The sequence below is a fragment of the Seriola aureovittata genome, chromosome 19 (assembly GCF_021018895.1).
Source record: "Seriola aureovittata isolate HTS-2021-v1 ecotype China chromosome 19, ASM2101889v1, whole genome shotgun sequence".
In the NCBI taxonomy this organism is placed as follows: domain Eukaryota; kingdom Metazoa; phylum Chordata; class Actinopteri; order Carangiformes; family Carangidae; genus Seriola; species Seriola aureovittata.
The window spans coordinates 12,840,017-12,860,075 of record NC_079382.1 but is presented as its reverse complement, the minus strand read 5'-3'; the positions used below and the strand labels follow the sequence as shown (position 1 = coordinate 12,860,075).

At 41.3% G+C, this 20,059-nt stretch overlaps 1 protein-coding gene across 1 annotated transcript in view; it reads left to right on the top strand.

The window, feature by feature from the left end:
- Positions 1–20,059, top strand: part of mettl24 (methyltransferase like 24) — a 33,194-nt gene that overhangs the window by 2,764 nt on the left and 10,371 nt on the right. The window contains exons 2-3 of the mRNA XM_056405611.1: positions 15,371–15,469; positions 18,680–18,822. Of these exons, the coding sequence (XP_056261586.1) occupies positions 15,371–15,469; positions 18,680–18,822 (242 nt within the window). The remainder of the gene's footprint in view (positions 1–15,370; positions 15,470–18,679; positions 18,823–20,059) is intronic.

The window sequence follows — 20,059 nt, the reverse complement described above, 5'->3', positions numbered from 1 at the left end:
GAGCTGCAGTTTCTAACAGTCATAACTTCATCTGCAGGAAGCTGATATTCAGTTCTTCATTCATTCACCTTTTATAGTCTTTTATATTTGGAGGTTGGTCTTCGATAAGAACAATAAAACTGAACATCTGACCACATTTGTATTTTCTACATCTAGTGAAAAAAACAAACAGCTTATCCTCTGATTAGATAATTAATCAAACATTCAGAAGGACAATGGCAGAGATGTCCACATTTTATTGACTTGAGTTCTACTGATTTTGCATATAAACCAGGAGGTCATGCACCTTGACATCTACTGTATTTCGTGAATGTATAAAATGTTACAATGTCATGTTACATACTCAGTGCATGACAAATCAAATCTTGTGTTCTGTATATAAACACTGCAAATGAAGAAACACCTCAGAGGGAATCTGACTTTTTATGTTAAATATTATTTCCAGCTGTGCACAGTTGAGTTGTTGGTGAGGATTTCATATTTATATATTTGGGATATATGATCTTAATGCAACACTATTATTAATGTTGGTGTTTCGTAATGAGGGTTGTGTGCACTCATTCAAATTTCGCCTCCCCTTATTTTTCCTGTTAGCACTGAACTGACCTCACAGCTAATGTATTTTCATTTTTCATTTAATGTAATCCATCAGTATGGTTGATTGGCACAAACACTAAACTCATCACCTGCACTGTGGTTGACGACACTCTCTATTCTCTGCTTCGCACAAAGGTTGATTAGGGTTTCGACCAGTTTTGGTATTAAACAGTATGTTTATGTCTACATCAGGATTGAGACACAAATAAAACTCCACGCCTGTCTGGCGGACAATGCCACATCCTCTGTCTTCATCACTTCGGTAAATATTTCCATGTTCACACAAACTGATTGATGACATTTTACTGCATACCAACAACTACAAGGTGACACAACTTAATAAACTCACAGGCTGCTCTGTCGTCCTTGCTGGCGTTTGAAATGAAAGCTATAGATTTTTTTTTTTTTTGCTTTGAGGCTTTGTCTGAGCAAAATGAAGCGAGAAATCATTCAGAAACTCATTCAAGGAGCTGGAGTGTAGAAAGGTTACAAAGACTCTGGCTGACAAATTCTGTCTCCTTTGTATGTGTATGTACAGTATGTACTGTATATATATATATGTATGTGTGTGTGTGTGTGTGTGTGTGTGTGTGTGAGAGAGAGAGAGAGGAATCCTAAGAGTCTGTTTTAGTAATAACCAATCTAAAAATCTCTCTAGAACTGCCTGTTCAGCTTTCTTTAAACATCTACCTCTTACAGGCTTTATTCCACGCTGGCAAAAGAGGAGAGGGATGAGTTGGTTAAACATAGACAGACATGAAGCGTGTTGGGCCAAACAACAGCAGCAGAGATGGAGGGAGAGAGAGAGAGAGAGATACACGCAGGAAGAGAGAAAGACAGAGAAGAGCAGACATGGCATTCAGTGATGACTCAGCCTGCTAACTTTAACACAATAATAAACAGACTACTGCCCTAAAGTCACACACACACACACACACACACACACACACACACACACACACACACACACACACACACACACACACACACACACACACACACACACACACACACACACACACACACACACACACACACACACACACACACACACACACACACACCCTAATACAATTTTCTAGCCGAAAGCTCTGAAAAAGACAAGTAATTGCTGGATGCTCATAAAGTCACCAGAAGTCACCAGATGACGCCATATGCCAATTTGCATGAGTATTCTTCCGACACTCGTCTCCTGCCATTGGTAGAAGGGGAAAAATTCTGCTATGAACTGGTTGGATAAGAGAAGCAAGTAGGCTACCACTAATACCCTATGCTCTACCCTATTTCACAAATAAAAATCTAGGATAAATATGACATGACAAAGCATCTACAGCAACGCTAACAGCTGTGCGAGGAGTATGAAGGCACAGTTTGAGCTGAAAACGTCATGCTAACATGCTCACAGTGTGAGTCCAATTTATAGTTGAAGAAACAAACCAACCGATCTGTATTCACAATCATATAGTGTAAGTTCACGCTGGACATCACCTTATTTGTGTCTACTCTGTACATACTGTACAACAACTAATGCATGTTTGTCCAGCTCGGGAGAGAGATTCCTCCTTTGTTGCTTTTCCTGAGGTTTCTTTTCCCCACGTGTCTTTTCCTGCCTAAGGGTGTTTTTGTGGTGATTTAGTCCTTATCTGGACAAAGTGTCCTCAGATAAAAGGTGTCAAATGTTGTAGAGATTGGAATGCACTCTGAGACAAACTGATGGATGATGATTTGGGGTTATATATAAATTTGACTTGACTTCACTGTTAACTGTTTTCCCAGGATTTCTGTGTTATTTCAGTGTTATGCAACTTCCTGCCTCCCATGTCTGAACATTCAATTAGCTGAGATGTGTAGCTGTAATAATAAAGTTACACTGACCGAATTGAGGTCTTCAGTTGTGCATTTAATTAAAAGCTTAAGTTACACACTGTTATTATGAAAGAGTGAAAAAAAGGTTTTAAACATTTATTTAAAAAAAACCCATTAATATTCATCAGACATATTCACTTTTTATGATGTTTTATGTGTAGTTCTCGAAAACATGGTTCACAGCCCTTTAAGCAGCAGTTTGGCAAATACAGCAACAATAGGAAGCATCTCGACCCAGCAGTGAACTGCAACAAGTGTCTCATTCCTCTTTCTGCTGTTATCTTTGAACTGCAAAGTGTTTTCATACAGTATGAAAATACAAACAGGACCTTTCTTAAATTTAAGGCCTATTTTCTCATCCGTCCCGTCATAAAAGAGAATACTGCTCACTGCTGCTTTTGCTCCCGAGCTCAACTCTCACTCTTTTTCTCTCACTCCTCTGAAGACGGGATCTTCAGTTCGCAGCTTTGAAGTGATTTGTTCTTAAGTTTTCTCTTAAGGCGCTCCGCACATACCTACCACTGACAGAGGTCTCCAAAATTAATGTTGAAATGAATTTTTAATGTTAAACTGTTACGTGTATAGCCCCTTCACTGCACATCCATCTTGTCAACTCTCCACGCCCTCGCCCCACATTGTCCCATTTCCCAGTGAAGGTATCGTGAGTGTGAGAGATTTTGTACAGGATCTCTTTCCCAGAGTCAGAGATTTCTCTCGGATAGGCCAGCTGTCATTCACGTGTCACACGCGCTCAACCTCAAAGCCCATAGGCAGGCAGCACTCATAACAGAGAAGAAAAGTGTTACCATGGATCCTTTCAGACTGGCCTTGTAGTTTTTGAAGATTTTATAACATGAAACAGGGAGGCAGACGGCTGAAATGATCATCCAGGGATGTCAAGCTGACAAAAAGGCAATCTGTGCAACCCCATGTAATAGCTGATCTTTTTTATGTTGATTTACGCATCCATAGCATGGGAGATAGTGACTATTAGTAGAAGCTATCCATTTTCTTTATTATCCTGTTGATTTTGGCAACACTGACAAACCGTCAAAAATACAAACTAGATGTTTCTAGTCACGGGAACCCAGTGGAGGGGATTAAAACAAACACTGTTATGGCCCTGTAAATCAACTTTAATTCACTCTGTTTCAATAAAGAAGAATACTTGTGATTACGTTAATTGATTCAACCAAAAGAAACACTAATAAGCCAGAGCAGCCTGTATTGTAACTGAGATGATTTCTTTTAATTAGATGGGACATAAGTTCATTTCTCCGCAAGGCAAGTATTAATTACTTTTGTTCAAATAAGCATCAGTGTGATTCCAAATGAATGCTGTGCTGGTGAGCGTTGATTAGTTCGGCGTTGGGATAAAGTGAAAAAACAGAAAAGGCCACTTTGTGCTGTCTGCACCAACCACTGCCAGCCAGTGTTGGGCCCCCAGTGGAATTTCATATGCAGAAACCCAGTGACCTTGGTCATGTCTCGGAGAGCTGAAAGACCTCGGCTCAACAGAGAGAGAGAGAGAGAGAGGGAGAGAGAGAGAGAGAGAGAGAGAAAGGGGGGAGAGAGAGGCTGTTAGAAAAGAATGAGCGGGGTTGACTTCTGTAATCCCAAAGGTGTGACTGGAGTCAGTTCTCAGGCATCTTTAACCTCTAGCTGGGGCATCTGGGGAACCAGGGAATCACAAGAAATCATCAGCTGGGAAACTGACATGTCACCTGGGTCGCACTCTTGAGCTAAAAGTTTTACCCATTACAAACAGCGTCTAGTGCAGCGGCACTCCCGAGCTTGGGTTATTTATACATTTATATTGACTGATTCTACAAAGGGTAGTCTCTGAAACACAGGAAAAAATAATGCTTTTTTGAACTGACATTTGTTCAAGCAAAAATGTACATGTTTACTCACCATATAGTCCGCAGCGCTTATTTTGTCAGTGAGGCTTGTATTGAGTCTTGATCTATAAAACTAGAGTGCTAAAGGTAAAACTGAAATAATACAGACAAAAAGGATTCCATTAACATATTACATCTTGCTCGTTCAATCTGTACAAAAACAGATACATAAAAATGACAAACTGCAGTTTTAAAGGGGGTTATATGCTGGACTATTTCTTGGTTCCATCATGAAAAACATGGCTGATACTCTTTCTAGGCACAACAAGAGCCGGATAACCACCTCACACTGTAGGATCACAAACACCTGGAAAAAAGCGTACATAGCAAAGTACAATAACTCCAGGCTGAAGAAATCAGAGCAGGGAAATAAACATGTGAAGATATACGAGCCCTTTGATTTCCTAAACTGCTGCAACACATAACCACAGTGTGAACGTATCACTCTTTATGTACACACTAACCACCCCGGAGAAGTAAACAGTTGTACACAGGCGCACAGCTTTGCTTGCGCAAAGTGAGATTAGTATCTAAGTCAGACCAAAAGAAAACAGGCCGACTGGGAATCCTTGCCAACTTGGGAGGGGAAGTAGCACAAAGGGACCTTTCAGATAATCAATCACCCGCTCTGCAAAGTTTTAAGAAATCGGATTATTTAATCGCGAGTGCTTACACACTGTATCATGAATAGGAGCACTAAAGATCCCTAAAACAAACTTCGGTTTTCAAATCTGTGACTGTGTGTGAAAACTATTTAGCTGACACCTGAAAGCTTGTGATCCTGACTTTTAAATGTAGTTTTATAAAAAACCTTTCCTAAAGCAAGATGATCAAAACCATATGTTGCAGATAGAGAGACACAGACCGCTAAATGCTCTTTATGTTATTAACTGAATAAACAGTGGGTCTGTTGTGTGTGCTAACAGCTAACGGACAAAGACGCCCACTGGAGGGGGGAAAAGTCAGTGTCAAACTGTCAAGTCCAGAGCCCCAATCACACAATACTCCCCTCAGACATGGACGCCTTGTCTGGAACATTCCAGAAAGTTTGCAGCCTCCCTCCCGGCTGATATGAATGAGTGCATTGACCTCTGAAATGGGACACCCTCGCTCTCATCCTCGCCACTCACCTACACTGCCCCGTCCATGTACACAGGCGCTCACACAGAGCGTGAATACCTGCTTCTGGCAAACGGCACTTTTGTGTGTCGCCGAAAATGCCTCGGTTTTGTTTGTGTGGCGGAAACCCATTTCAGTAATATTTGACATGCACTTTAGCTACCTGTGTCTGCTTACAAAGACAACAGCCACACACAGCCAAGACCACTTAGCCCCAAGAGAGGCAGAGAAGGCCAGTGAACCTCAAGAACAATCATTTAAAGAGGTTGTTGTTGCTCTAAGCCTTTGTTTAAAACTCTTTGCCACATCACCCCTGCTTGGCAAAGATACTTCTCTGCCTGTCAGTGTTGCTCTGTAGCTGTTTTGTTTATTTGATGGCTGATACTGAGCGATAATGAGAATGGAAAACATATGGAGAGGAAGCGTACAGAGTAGGGAGATGATATTAGAAGCAACGTTGGCGTCTAATCTCACAAAACAACCATGAACACTATCGATCATGCTATGACATGGCCAGAAATATACATCTCCCTTGTCATCTCTTTCAATTTCCTTCCTTCATATATTCAGTAATCATTTATGTGTGAGACACAGACAAATTGGCAAAAAGTAAATTAATAAGCTGAGAAAGAAAATTACCACCTCCCTTTGTTTATCTCGCTGTCACTCTCAGAAGGAAGCATCATATGGTGCTCAGCGTGCTCCCTCTGCTCCTCCCAACTAGACATCAAACACAGATCTCATATCTGGGATATTGTCCAGGAAGACACTTGAGTAGATAAATGCATACGCTCAGACAACACACACACACACACACACACACACACACACACACACACACACACACACACACACACACACACACACACACACACACACACACACACACACACACACACACACACACACACACACACAGGCTTTAACTGCAAGACTGCTGACAATAAGACCCCCATCCGTCTCCTCAGACGCTAGCCAAGAGGGTCCAATTCAAACACAATATGATCATATCAGACAACAATGTGCCCTCAGTGGTATCAATCTTTTTTCTTTTTTTTTCTTTTCTTTTTTAAACCAAGCTGCATCTCCTACAAAACCACTTCAATCCACACTGTGGTGAATGGAAGCATCTGTGTATGCCTCCATGCATTTATGAATGCACGCATGAGTGAAGTTACCATGATGTGACTGGAAGGGGACTGTGTTTCCAAGGCAACAGGCAGCTCTAGAGAGATTTAAGTTGATGGCATGTGCCAGGACAAGTCAAAAGAACACACTGACTTTGATGTGTATGTGTTTTTATATACACACGTGGGAGTGTGGGTACGTACGTATGTGTGTACGTGACAGAGGGAGAAAGATCGTATATTTTCTTATAAGAGCAACAGAGAGTTGACTGGAAACCACAAATGACTACAGGAATCAATCAAACTACACACGCACGCACGCACACGCACAGCTGCCTTTTCTTTTTAAAACCACACACAGAAGTGAGCAGTGTTGGGTATATTTTATAAGGCTGTTAACAACCGTGATTTCCCACTGTGTGAAGTGTCTTCCTCTCTGTCATAAGTCCTCTATCATGCCACTCTTTATGAAATTCAAGGCTGCAGAGAGGGATGCAGTTCTTTCAAGTCCTCCAAACCTAAACAAACGTATAGTTCACTCGTCCCCGCCCTCTGATACGACCCATTGGAGCGTTTCCGCGGTCAGCGTCCCTATCAGCAGCAAGAGGTACGCCACAGTTAACCTTTCGCTCTGTAACGTCACCTTATCTTCTCCTATGTACCCATTACTACAACCACTAGAGGGCTTGGTCACTTGAACATAAAGTCAAAGACCAATGCTGTCTCAGACGACCGTGAGAAAGACACTTAGCAATAAAATGTAACTATGGGTCGTAATAAGCTGCTTGCACCAGCGACTTATGGGGCCATTTCTAAAGGAGGACAGTCTCGGTTCTTTGGGTTTAGTTCAGTATATTGAGGATGTTTGAGATGTGGCTGTGAAAAAGAACAATAAACAGGAAAATGCAGATCTGCGTTTGCAAGACAGTTAAGGATATCAGATTTGATTTAAACTAGATGTACACAAAATGCTGCTGCCATGTAGGAAATGGCAGAAATTGCTGAGTGAGAATGGGTGTGCAAAGGTTTTCAGTCCACTTTGATTTACAACACATGGAGAGACAGCGCTACTGCCGAGTAGTCTGCAGGATGTGTGTGCTGTAGCACAATTGAAAAGCGTCAATGTCATAGAATATTCAGAGGTTAATTCAACTCCACCACTGCACAATAAACCTTTCTAGGATTGCTTAGGATGTTTTCCAACTTTCTCTCTCTCACACACACACATTCATCGTCTCTCTCTCTCTTACAGTAAACATAAACTAGACGTGGTGTTTGTTAGATTTCTCCTTCAATCGATAAACAGTGGAGTGGAGAAAGAGAACGATCTCTTCATCTTCCGTCCACACCATCTGTGCCGCTGCCTCCAATTTCAATCTTTCTCTCCCTCACGCACACAATCCCCCTCTGCTCATGTATCCCCTCCACTCCTTCACAGACTTCTTCCACAGCATCGCTCTGCCTTTGAGACTGAGGCTAAACTCTTCAGAGATTACTGCCTTTATTAAAAAAGATCAGCGTAATCCTTCGCTTTAATTCTGTTATACCCTCTCTGTCTCTCACTGTACTCTGGCAGTGAGCTGGGATTGGCCGATGAGCCGGGCCTGCCAAGGGAATAGAGATGACTGCAGCAAGTGGAGACAGCTGCCAGTCTCCCCATCTCCCAGATTAGTCAGAATGATAGAGCTTAGTAAGGCTGATTCTTTGTGATTATAATGTGTGTATCATATAGTCATGCTATACTGGGAGCCTATAAATCCTTTTATTTTACACTTTTTATTATGGTCTTGATAATCCTGAAAGATAGACTCTGTCTATTACCCACTGATATAACACAATATGCATTTAATATACACCTATGAAAACTTCTACTTTTGCTGTTCTAAATCCCCAGTATGCATTTTTTTGTCTGACCATAAATTTACATAATACTTACCAAATCTTTACAGATCTAAACTGTAAATCAAAGGATGAGGCTGGTGATATTCTATATGTGTCCTTATTGTCTACAAATCCCATGAAAAGACCAAAACCATTATTGAATTGATGCTAAGTCAACATACCCCATCCTGGCACAACAATTATTGAGTAGCTCCCTATGTGTGTATTAATCCGCAGATAAAAATAGTACCCAATAAATGCACTTGTAATTCCTGTTTGAATCATTTTTGCCAAAAAAAAACAACAACTGCCCAGCAGTTTGAGGTAATAACTTAGCCAAGGGCAGGGAAATTGGAAAGTGTTGGGACACAGACAGCACATTGTTAGCTTATAGATATAGAATAACAGGCTACAAATCCTTCATGGGTGGTGAAAGAATTGAAGCATTTGTCTAGAATTTCTTAGGGGGCTTATCTCAAACCACTGGTCAATGGTAGCTATTATACTAAGAATGAGTGATGAGTGACAACATTCAAGACTAAACCTACACTAGTTCAAGCTTTAACAAATAAAAAGAATTTTAGCAATCACTCCGCATCTCATTATCTCATGTAAAAACTCACTACAGTTACTTTTGACCTCTAACGGTTTGTCTGGAAACAATGAGTGTTATTTACACCAAAACCTAATCTTCCGTCTTTTGTAGCCATCATCTCTCACTTGAATAAGTTACAGTAAACATCACCAGTGCTGCAATGACAATGATGATCAATGATCATCACATTTAGAATCCTGTCAAATGACAATAAGAGAGAAATAAAGGTGAAGAGAAATGAAAGCAAGATAAATGATATCCCCATGTTCTGTAGGTTACACCAATCACCACCCACATTCATGTCATTATAATGATACAAACAATCCAATCTAGTGTAATATCATCACGATGCACTATTTGCAAATAATGTCCTCTATGTGCTTTTATGTGCAGATTTATTTGCAGTGTGGTAGTTACATTTTTCCCCCCGGGATCCTTATTTTTAGCCAGCTGGTTTGAGCAGTAGAGTCATGTGACGTAGGAGAACAAAATGTCATTCTTCATCTCTATCAAGTATCAAGTGAAATATCTCAGGTATGTGAGAATAAAATAAAATACTGGAAATTTGCTTTTGTATTTTAATATAATGATAGTGTTTTGTTGCATTGCACCAAAGTCCTAAGTGTCATTGATAAAATACAGCATCTTTTTGCTTTTTCTCCCTAAATCACATTAGCACAGGCCTCTGGAGCACAAGTCTGCGGTTTCCCTCACCTGGGTTTCACCACCTACTATAAAACAGAGGGAGGTTAATGTCAATCAGCCACCTGCTGTTTCATTAAACCACAACTTGTCTGCCCGCTCACTTGTCCATTGCATGTCTTGACCTTCATTTGGCACACAGCTGAGTTTCTAGCCAAGCTGTCAGAAAAATGTAGCCTGTCAAAAGAACATATCCTAACTTCACGACATCCCACAGTGTTTTAAAAAAACATATTCCACACATTGTTGAACTGAAAGCTTTGGCCTCTTGACTGCACAGCTTGGTGGTATTTTTCTGAAGCGTCTGGACTCTTGTGAGAGCAATTGCAAAAAATGAGCAGCCGGTCTGCCACTCAGCCACCCTGGCACTTTACCAACAGCCAGGGCTGACTTGGCAGCACTCCTTCCGTCGCCTTATGGTTTCCAAATGGGCAGACACAGCTCACCTGTGGCTGGCTCCTCCGTGACATTTGATACGCTGATGACAATTTGTTTACTCAGGCACTGATTGTGCTTTGTCCTCTCAGATACTCTGACCACGTTGTCATCAATTGTCATGCACTGGCTTTGTTTATTCATAGTGTGAATCCGTAGACAGGTTTTGAACTCCTCTTCCTTCACAGTGAGGTGCAGTTCCTCCTCCGGCTGTGTGTTTGTCCATTTCTTTTCTTTTTTTTCTTTTTTTAATTCCACCTCCCCCTCTACCTCCCACTTCTTCTCACCCGACTTCATTGTTCTGGCAGACAGTCTTCTCTTGTTTTATCCAGTCATCTCTTGTTCACCCATCCATCCTCTTCTCCCCAAGGGATTATTCATGCTTGGCCTGGCTGCTCACACCCAGGCTGAGAGGCACAGATCCACTAACACACACCCAGCTCCATCAGGACATGCAGAGCATGCAGAAAGGCCCCATAACAGAGTGATCAAAAATAGGTCTTTTTGTAATCCTTTTTATATCCCTAAGAAATAAAAGGAGAAGTTAAGGCAATAATGTATCAGAATAAGAGTATAGTGAAATAAAATTCAATTAAATTACACCTGAAGTAAAATTAGCTCCATCAATTTTCTCCTAAAATGAATTCAATTAATCATCTTGTATTTTATACCTGAGAGTCATCACGCTTCAGCTCACATTTCAAACCATTTCAGGTCTCAGATCTTCACCTTCATACAAAATAAAAAAAAACACTTCTTCAGCTCTTCTAATTTCCACTACACTATTTGTTCCATCCGCTTCCAGTGCTTACACCTAAACAGACACTTCAACTGACATCACCTTTCAGTTTATTCATGTGTACTGGCATCTACTTCCACCTCAGCTGACCTTTTTAGCTCAACTTATCACTTTCACTTGTATTACAAATCCTTTCAGTGCTTGAAGTTCAACTGATACTTCATTCAGCGTTTGCACAATAGATTTTTTTTTCCAACACTTGTATTTTAACTGCCATTTCAGTTTCCCTTAAAAATCTACTTCAGCTGCCACTTCAGCTTATTTCAGTGTCCATACTGTTTCAGCAGACGTACAGTTTCTTTGGAAATGTTTGCCTTTTCTGGTCTCTGGTGTCATTGTACCAAACTACTTTATACACTTGAATTGGGATCAATTTATTTCAACACCTTTCACTCCAACTTAGCGTCCTCAGTTTATCGCTTATACTTCAACTGGCATTTCAACTCCTTTCAACGCTTGAAATTCAAGCTCTCTCTTTAGCACTTTCAACAGCTTTACCTAGTGCTCACTTTGCCACACTAGTTGTACGATGAACTGAATCTTTCAGCATTTCCATTTCAACTGCCACTTCCACTTCTTTCAGTCATTGTGTTCCAGCTGGCACTTCAACTATTTTCAGTATTCATACGTTTTCAAATGTTCCAAGTGTAAATTTTTCTCAGAAAAAATTGCCTTTTCTATTTCCCGATGTCATCTTACTAGCATAACCAATCTATACTGTCAATGTCCCATTCATGTCAAGGCAACTACCTGAAATGCTCATGCTGGGTTTGTAGTTCAATCTAATGTCACTGAGCTAAGGTCTAAAGGCTGAGGCTCATCCGTTCTTAGTGATGTTCTGTGTGTTTGTTATTAACACTGATTACCTCTGCTGTCCCTGAGGTGAGGATGACTTGTTGTTGCTTGACTGAACATGAGGCTTAAGACTAATCTCATCAATGCTCCGTGATGATTCAGCAGTTAGTAAGAGCTCATGGGCATTTATAGTATAATGCGCGCATAAATACAGACACATACACATCACACACAGTATGAGAGGAGTGTTGCACAAAATATTTTTTTTACATATCTTGTGTAATTTCTTTCCAGTAAAGACTTTAAACTATACAATTCTTGAATGCAAACCTCCCCCATTGGCAAAATCTGCCAATAATTTAATTTCCTCTCTCTTGTACAGTTCAGGTTGTATGTGTGTGCACGTGCGTGCGTGCATGTGTGTGTGCATGTGTGCATGCGTGCCTTCGACCCTCATTCTGTCCTTTGTTTCTCCACTTTTCCCTCCTTCCTTCCTGTTCAGCTCCACTTTATACACTGCTACCTCCCAGTGAGTCCATTGTCCCAGATATCTGCCCTCTGATCAGCAGTCCTGTCTCAACCTGCACCAGGCTGATGTATGGGGCCTGACAGCTAAGCTTTGCAGGGAGGACTCAGTAAGGAGATGAAAAGGGCAGCATGGAGACAGAGAGTTCTGGGAGCTTTCAGAGTCCCCGGGATGCGGAAAGGTAGATGTTATTTGTCTACGTGTGAATAACAGACTCCCAGACCGACGTGCAGCCTCTCTGTCTCTATAAATTCTCCTGGCTTCGCTGCCGCATTTCAAAAGCAATGTTGATTGGAATTGGTATTTCTGTTTTCTTCTTTTTGTCAGTTATTGTCTGACAGAGAGATTTCTGCTATGTGGTCTGAATCAAAATTGAACAACAAATGCTCCTCATGGAGGCTGAGTCAGAGGTAAAAACCAGAGGACATCACAGTTAATACTGATCCAACAAACATTGTATCTGTTCTGCTCTGTAGCACATTAATGATGAGGACATAAAATTAAATGTGTATACATTTACTTGAGGGAACTCTGCTGTGTGGCTATCTTATCATCTTATATTTTATATCTTATATCACTTTTAAACTGGTCAAATGCCAGCATCATGGTCAAAACTGCTACTGATTTTCAGTTATTTTTGCTCAGTCTTAATAATGACAGGCAATCCATTGCTCGTCACTGCTACACTAGCACAATAAACCGCAACCTTACGTGATATTTAACAAACATTTTTCTCAGCCCTTGTTTTCCTACTGACTGTGGTGCCATGTTACCTATTTTGTTGCTACTGCATATTTGAATTTGGAAAAATGTAGCAAAATAAATGAGAGAATTAAATTCTTATAGCCCATAAAATAGAAATGCTAATCTGCAGCTTCTCTTGCTATTGCTCAAAAGAAACAACCTCACTGTGTAAACTGGTCCAAGACACTGAAAAATCCAGGTTACCCCTTTTCTCCGCACTATAACCAAACTTAAACGGCATTCTAACTGTATTACATACAGTATGCATAGTGATTATACCATGTTAGTTAGGGCACAAGATGAAAAGGAATAAGGAAATCAGTACTTTCAATGCCAATTACTTTTTAAAATTCCCCACTTCCTCACCATCCACCAGCCACTATGTTCTCTTAACAATGATCACTTAATAAATCTCTTTTTCCTTTCACTAACCAGTCTTCATTGCCAAGATGAGAGAGACAGAATGAACGAGTGGCACTTGTGTGTGTTTGTATTGTTTATGTAACAGGCAAATCTAGAAAATCAAACTGCAGAAAATTAAAGCTATGGTCTGAAACCCACACATGAAACACCCATCACCCTATTTTGTCCTGCAGGGTACTTAAGTTGTTCATGCATCATGGGTGCAATTGTTTTAAACTGAAGAGAGAGAGGACGAGAGAGAGAGTGAGAGAAAGGGAGAGAGAGAGAGAGAGATGGTGTCTGAAAGAAGATAAACAATGAAATGAGGCCCAGAATGTTCGCCAGAAGAAGAGAGAGAGAGAGAGAGAGAGAGAGAGAGAGAGAGCGGAGGGGAGGAGTGGCACGAGAAGCATTCAGATGTTTTGACACGCTGCAAATCAATTGAAGGCTGAACGCCAAACACTGAATAGTGATGTGTGAATCCAGATCTGCAGCCATTAAAGGGGACAGCTGATTCTGTGTGTTGGCAGGTCCAGGGTCAGCATCAGTGGGGGAGGACATGTTGCTGCCTTAGATAATGTATTAGCAGAGTGCTGTCAGTGTAAGTTCATGTCCATATCCAGTAAATGCATACGTGTAAAAGTCTCTGTGTGTGCACATGTATATAACACCTTATAAGGTCACTTAATTGCAGTGATTTGTATGATACACGATGTAAATATGTGTTTGTGTATATCTGTGTGTGCTTGAGAAAATGTATACTTCCCACTGGCTTGTGTGTCACAAATGAATGTACGACCGAATTGACCTGTACACAATCTAGAAGATAATCAAAGAGCCCAACCTCCAGTTGCACGGCAAATCACACTAAACCTCTTTTGCTGAGCTCAACAGGGTGATTACAAATCACAGCGTATGAACTATGAAGCCCATTGTGTTGCGCCTGCAATCACAAAGCTAAACAGGAGGGCATAACTATGAGAGCGGGCATGGAAACCAACACAAGGTTATTTTCAGAAACAGACCTGATGTCACCGTAGTGCCTTTTTACAGACTGTTCGCCAGATGTGCCCACAGCATCAAACAAACCCAAACATGATCTTGTTAGCCAAGCCAAAAATGATGTGTGCAGAACTGTGGAAAAAGTGAGAATAAAGCTGTATAGGTCATAAAAACTCTGATGGAGGTAGGCGCGTCTGTTGCAGGGAGGCGCTCTGTCGTGAAATCACCCAGGATGATTTATACCACAGCTGCTAATGAACACTTGGCTGTAGCGTTTGACCCAAGAACTGATTGTGCAACCAACAAATGCATCATCGCAGCCTCTGCCTCTCATTCGCTCTCCATCTCATCATGGCCTCTCCTCTAATCATAAACAGACACATTCCTGCAGAAATGAAGCAGGCTGTAAGGCAGAGCTCTGCCAGGTCTCAGGAATGTGATCACGCAGCAGCACTTCACCGGGCTCTGCTGCACCGAGCTGCTACAGCCAGCGGATGGTGAAGTCTTATTTTTCCACTGTCAAACAGGGCTGGATTAATTATTATTTTTATCCGTGCCTTGCAGTGCAGGATGCGTAAGAATAAATAGCAGCCACCATTTTACAAAAATAACAATGGAAATGAACTTTAGCAGTTCATTTGTCACTAACACACAGGTGGGAAAAAAAATCCTCCACCGAGCACATTGTGACCTAGTTCCATCAGTGGCTGTGCAACAAGTGGGTTATAATACCTGAAAGAATAAGGCTTCCTGTGTTGTTATTGTTGTCCTTGTACTGGATTTCTTTTCAGTGGCCTACTTTGATGTCAGTTAATTGTCAGTTTTTTGTGTTCTTTTCATTGTTAATGATCATATTTATGTGTGTGTGCTCCACTGCAGACTCCTCGGTGGCACATAGACCTGGAGCCGTGGGCCAGTGAGAGTCATTCTCTGGAGGAAGAAGCTAAGAGGTTCCTCAGCTACATCACAACACCACAAGTGAGTCATAATCATAAGAAATCTCACAGGCTCTTAAAATGAGAAGTTGCTGTACATTTATTTAAATACATTCCTGTAGTTGTGAGGGACCAAGTACAATATTAAAAATAAATTGGAGGTCAAATGAAGTGTATTGTGTATATTCTCAAATACTAACAAAGTTGAGCTACTTTTACTTTACTTGAGCATTAGAAATATACTAATATGACAGCGGTGTGAAGAGAGATAAATTGGAGTAACTGTTGCTAAAGAAGGCCAGGAAGAGCCTTATTTTGACAGCTCTTTGTTACGTATATTAGAACGAGGCTGGATGTGTCAGCCCATGACTGAGATACACCGGCACCTCTTTCACATTCAGCTCAGCCGAACGGTATTTGTCTTGCTCGAGAGCACACGCATAATTCATTACACTATTGATTACCATACAGATGGAACTCAAGGCCCCTCTAGTCATACTTAATCAATGAGATGTTGTGGTTCGTTTGTTGGTCTATGTCACTATTAAATTACTGCAAATCGATTAAGATGTTCAGCTTCATAATTTGAAAAATATCGAGGGATTGACTAAGCCTGGAATTCTGTGCCCTTATCCCTATTGTGAAGGTATTGCAAAGACAGAGTTTCATTTTCAGTCCCAAACATAGACGGACATTTTTTGGATTACATGTGCTCCGGTTTTTATTGTAATGAAATTGGCTTGGGGATAAATCAGTAACTTATCTTTTTCCCTCACACAGCAGAGCCAGAACACAGAGTATTCCACTCCAAATGACTAAGCACTCGTTCTGTATCTTTCACAAAGCAGACATTCAGCTCATAATGAATTAGCCCCAGGATGTGTGTGTGTGTGTGTGTGTGTGCGTGTGTGTACATATATGCAGCCACTGGTGTGTATTTGTGTGCGGGAAAAGGATGGGACAAGGACAAGAACAGAGAGAAAGAGATTGTCTGAGCGAGCGTGTGTGTAAGTGTGTGTTTGTGGGAGGCGGTTGAAGGGAACTGTCCGTCATAGACAGTGACAGGCGAGGGTGGAAGAAGTTGGTGGGGGCATAGCAGCATCCGCAGCTGTAATGCTGACTGACACAGTGCCTGGTGGAGCTGCTACTCAGAGTGATGGCGTGCGACACAACTGTCCAATCAATAGCAGTCAGGGTATCTTATATGCACCAGCACACACACAGAGATGGGAGAAAAGTTCTTCTGTAGAAGCACTTTTAACAGCCTGAAATGTGCTGTAGATAATTCTCTCTGATTAGACTAACAACAATAAATCATTACTTTTCATTCATTTGAATGTATTATTAATGAAAACATTCTTTCAGGTCAATTTTTACCACTCAGTATTCAGTGTAGCAGCAGTCAGCAGTTCAACACCAACAGTAAGTCTGCAGATTTGAAGTGGCCAAATAATCCAGAGTGATTTTGCATTTCATTACACAGTGTGTATCGTGTGCTGATGAATGCTCTCAGCTGGAACACATTAACAATGACGGGCATAACGGAGCGTGTTCCTAATTCATTTAAATACATTACTGCACCGCCCACGCGTACAATGCGGTTCTGGTGCTTTTTATAACAAAGACACATCAGGTGACTCTTATTCCCTCTCAAACGGCGTCGCTGCACTTGACTCAGCCGGTCACCTCCTGCCTGTCCCGTCACTTAAAGCTCTGATTAGACAGAGGCGTGAAAATGAAACTCACATGGCCTGAGAATGTAAACATGAACCGTTTCAAATGGTAAAAAAAAAAAAAAAAGAAAAAAAAAGTGAACACTAGAGGTGGTTTTATAAGAGGCTGGCACACAGCGCTCACTGTTCCCTGACACAAGAATATTTTTGGAGAGCAGCAATAATTGATCTATTCTTCATTGTTTTTATTTCACATTGACGTTGCTATAACGCACACACATTCACACACACTGACTTGTTTACACTTGAGTGGCGTACAGTGGAGACGCTCGCACAGGTTTATTATTGTTCCTTCCTCAGCAAACTGAATCTCTACGGCAGACAACAAACATTTGAGCAGCAGCTCCAGTGCTGAAGCTGAATCTCTTGAAAAAAACTGCAGATGTACAACATGAAATCAACATGTGCACACACGCTCACTGCATTAATGTAAACAGTTTATGCAGGTGCATGCTTTATATCAACATGCAGAACCTCACATCATCACTAAACCTCTTGGTACTTGTATAAGTAGATGGGCTGAGCAGGAGCTGAGTTGACAACAGCTCAGAAGTCATGAAAATTTCAAGTCAATACTTACTGTACAATATTATTTCTTCAATAATAGTATCATGCAAATGCCACAATAAAATGTCAGTGTTTTCAATTATAAAGTTTTAAATTAATATGTATGACAGGATATATCAGAAAGTATTAGCCTGCTACATTATATGAGAACTGTTTAAACAGTGTTAGCCAGTTTCCCCCCTTGTGAGTGGTTGAATTCACTGTGCTGTTAATAGTCAGAGACTGCTGATGCATCAGCTCCAGCTGCGCATCATGATGAATAGTATGCATGTTGTAGTTCAACACCGAGGCCCAAACCAAACATACACACACCAGTGCAGGGTCAAATTCAGTAGCAGTTTCCAGTGATTTCCAAGATTTACGTTACATTATCTGGAGAAAAAGATGTTTAGAACATCAGCCAAGCTGCCACTATTGACTTTAAAATGCTGCTGTGATTGTTTGAACTCAAATGTAGCTGTGGCTAAACCTAACAAACAGTTCCACTGATACTTTCAGAGAAATAGAACAAAATTTGCACTCCTATTCATGCCTGGTTCAACTTCTTATACTCCTCCATACATGCTGTATGGAAGAGAAACTCATGGGCTACATATACAAAATCACTCACACACACCACATTGGCGGCCTTGTATGCTCAATGTAGACAGTTCATATGGTTCAGATGCTCACACTTGTTAAGCAATATTTGCTTTTTGTGCATCACTGAGCGCCATCCTTGATTTAAAAGCATGAGGTCAGGAGTATTGTGTCACCACTGGAAAATGTCAAATAACAACAAAACTCATTCCTCTATTTCCCAGTATAGAACTTGTTTGGTTCAGACTTTACATTATATCCGCAATGCAGGGTCATTCCATTCTGAGCCAGGGAACATAACAGAACTTCGGCAAGAAGATTTGCTCCTTGTTATGTGAAAAATGTTTGAATATGTGCATATTTCATGTGTGCAGGTGTCATGTTCACCATTGGCTGGTGAAGAAGCTGCTCAAGAGGGGTCCAAGGGGACCACGGGTGCCTGGGTTGTGTGTCTGGACCCTAAGTACAGCCTGGCTCACAGGATACAAAGCAAACACTGCAGGATTTACTCTTTTGGGTGCGTATAGACACACACAAACACTCACATATGCTAGTCTAGAGTATAAATCTAATCCTCATTGTAATCACTTATACAACTAAATCTGCAGTCTGTACATTAGCTTTGAGACATGTACAGCATCTGAACAATTGACGGCATTGTTCACAGCACTGATTTCCTCGCAGTCAGCGAGTCATCTGCAGATGCCGCAGAGCATCTGGTTCTGTGACAGGCTGTGATATAGCTAGTCTCAATTGCTGCTGCTGTCACTTCACCAATGACAATTTAGATTTTGTTTCTTTGTCATTTGGGAAGAGAAATTCAGGTCTCCATTCACTGTTTCATCAAAAAATGGCTATTGGTTATTTTCCACACTCATTTCAGTGATTTATTGAGCCTGTATTTATTCAGGATCTGTTTTTCTCCGACAGAGTGGAGATATTCCGCTGAGTTTTTTTGGCTAGCAGTTTGGTTTCTTTGTATTAATATTCTGGACAACTCTTTCCAAACTATTTGAGTAACACTGTAATGAGAGTAAAGATAATCCCCCCCCCCCGTAAGCCACGTGGAAAGTCACATCCACTCCACCTCTGCTTCCGTCTCCCTGAGTGGCAAGTAATCTTGAATCAAATCAGCCTGGCCACCGAGGTATTTGACCCTCTTAACATTGGAGAGTCAATCACTCCCAGTTGGCTCTGTGTTGTGGATCAGCTCGGCCCCCTCCTGCCCTGCTGGGCCTCCGCTGAGCTGAGGTGCTGCAAAGGTCTGAAGGGATTTGGCTGCAGGAGAGAGGGAGCTTATTAATTTGACTGTTGAGAGACAGCACAGGTGTGCTGGCATCAACGCAGGCAGGGCTTGGATACGGATGCGGGAGGGAGGCGGTTGGGGGGCTGTTTCTGGCTGTTTCTGGCTTTATACCTCGCTATTGAGAAGAGGTCAGGGGGTCAAACGGAGAGATAGGAGGAAAACAGTTCTGATTTCCTCTGGCTGACTGATGGAAAGTCATTCATGCAGACAAGCCACATGGACATGCGGCAAAAATAAAAGGAATGTTATTATGATTCATGCAAACATTTTAACATTTGACCTGAATATCAGCTTGGGAAAGTGTGACTCACAGCTCTGATTTTTTTCAAGTCAATGAAAGCTGCATTACCATTTTTTCCTCCTATCTAACTGATCCCTTAAAACCTCTGGAATGAATTCAATTTATGCAAAGTCGCCCCTCAACTCTGGCTGATGCAGTAACAGTGAG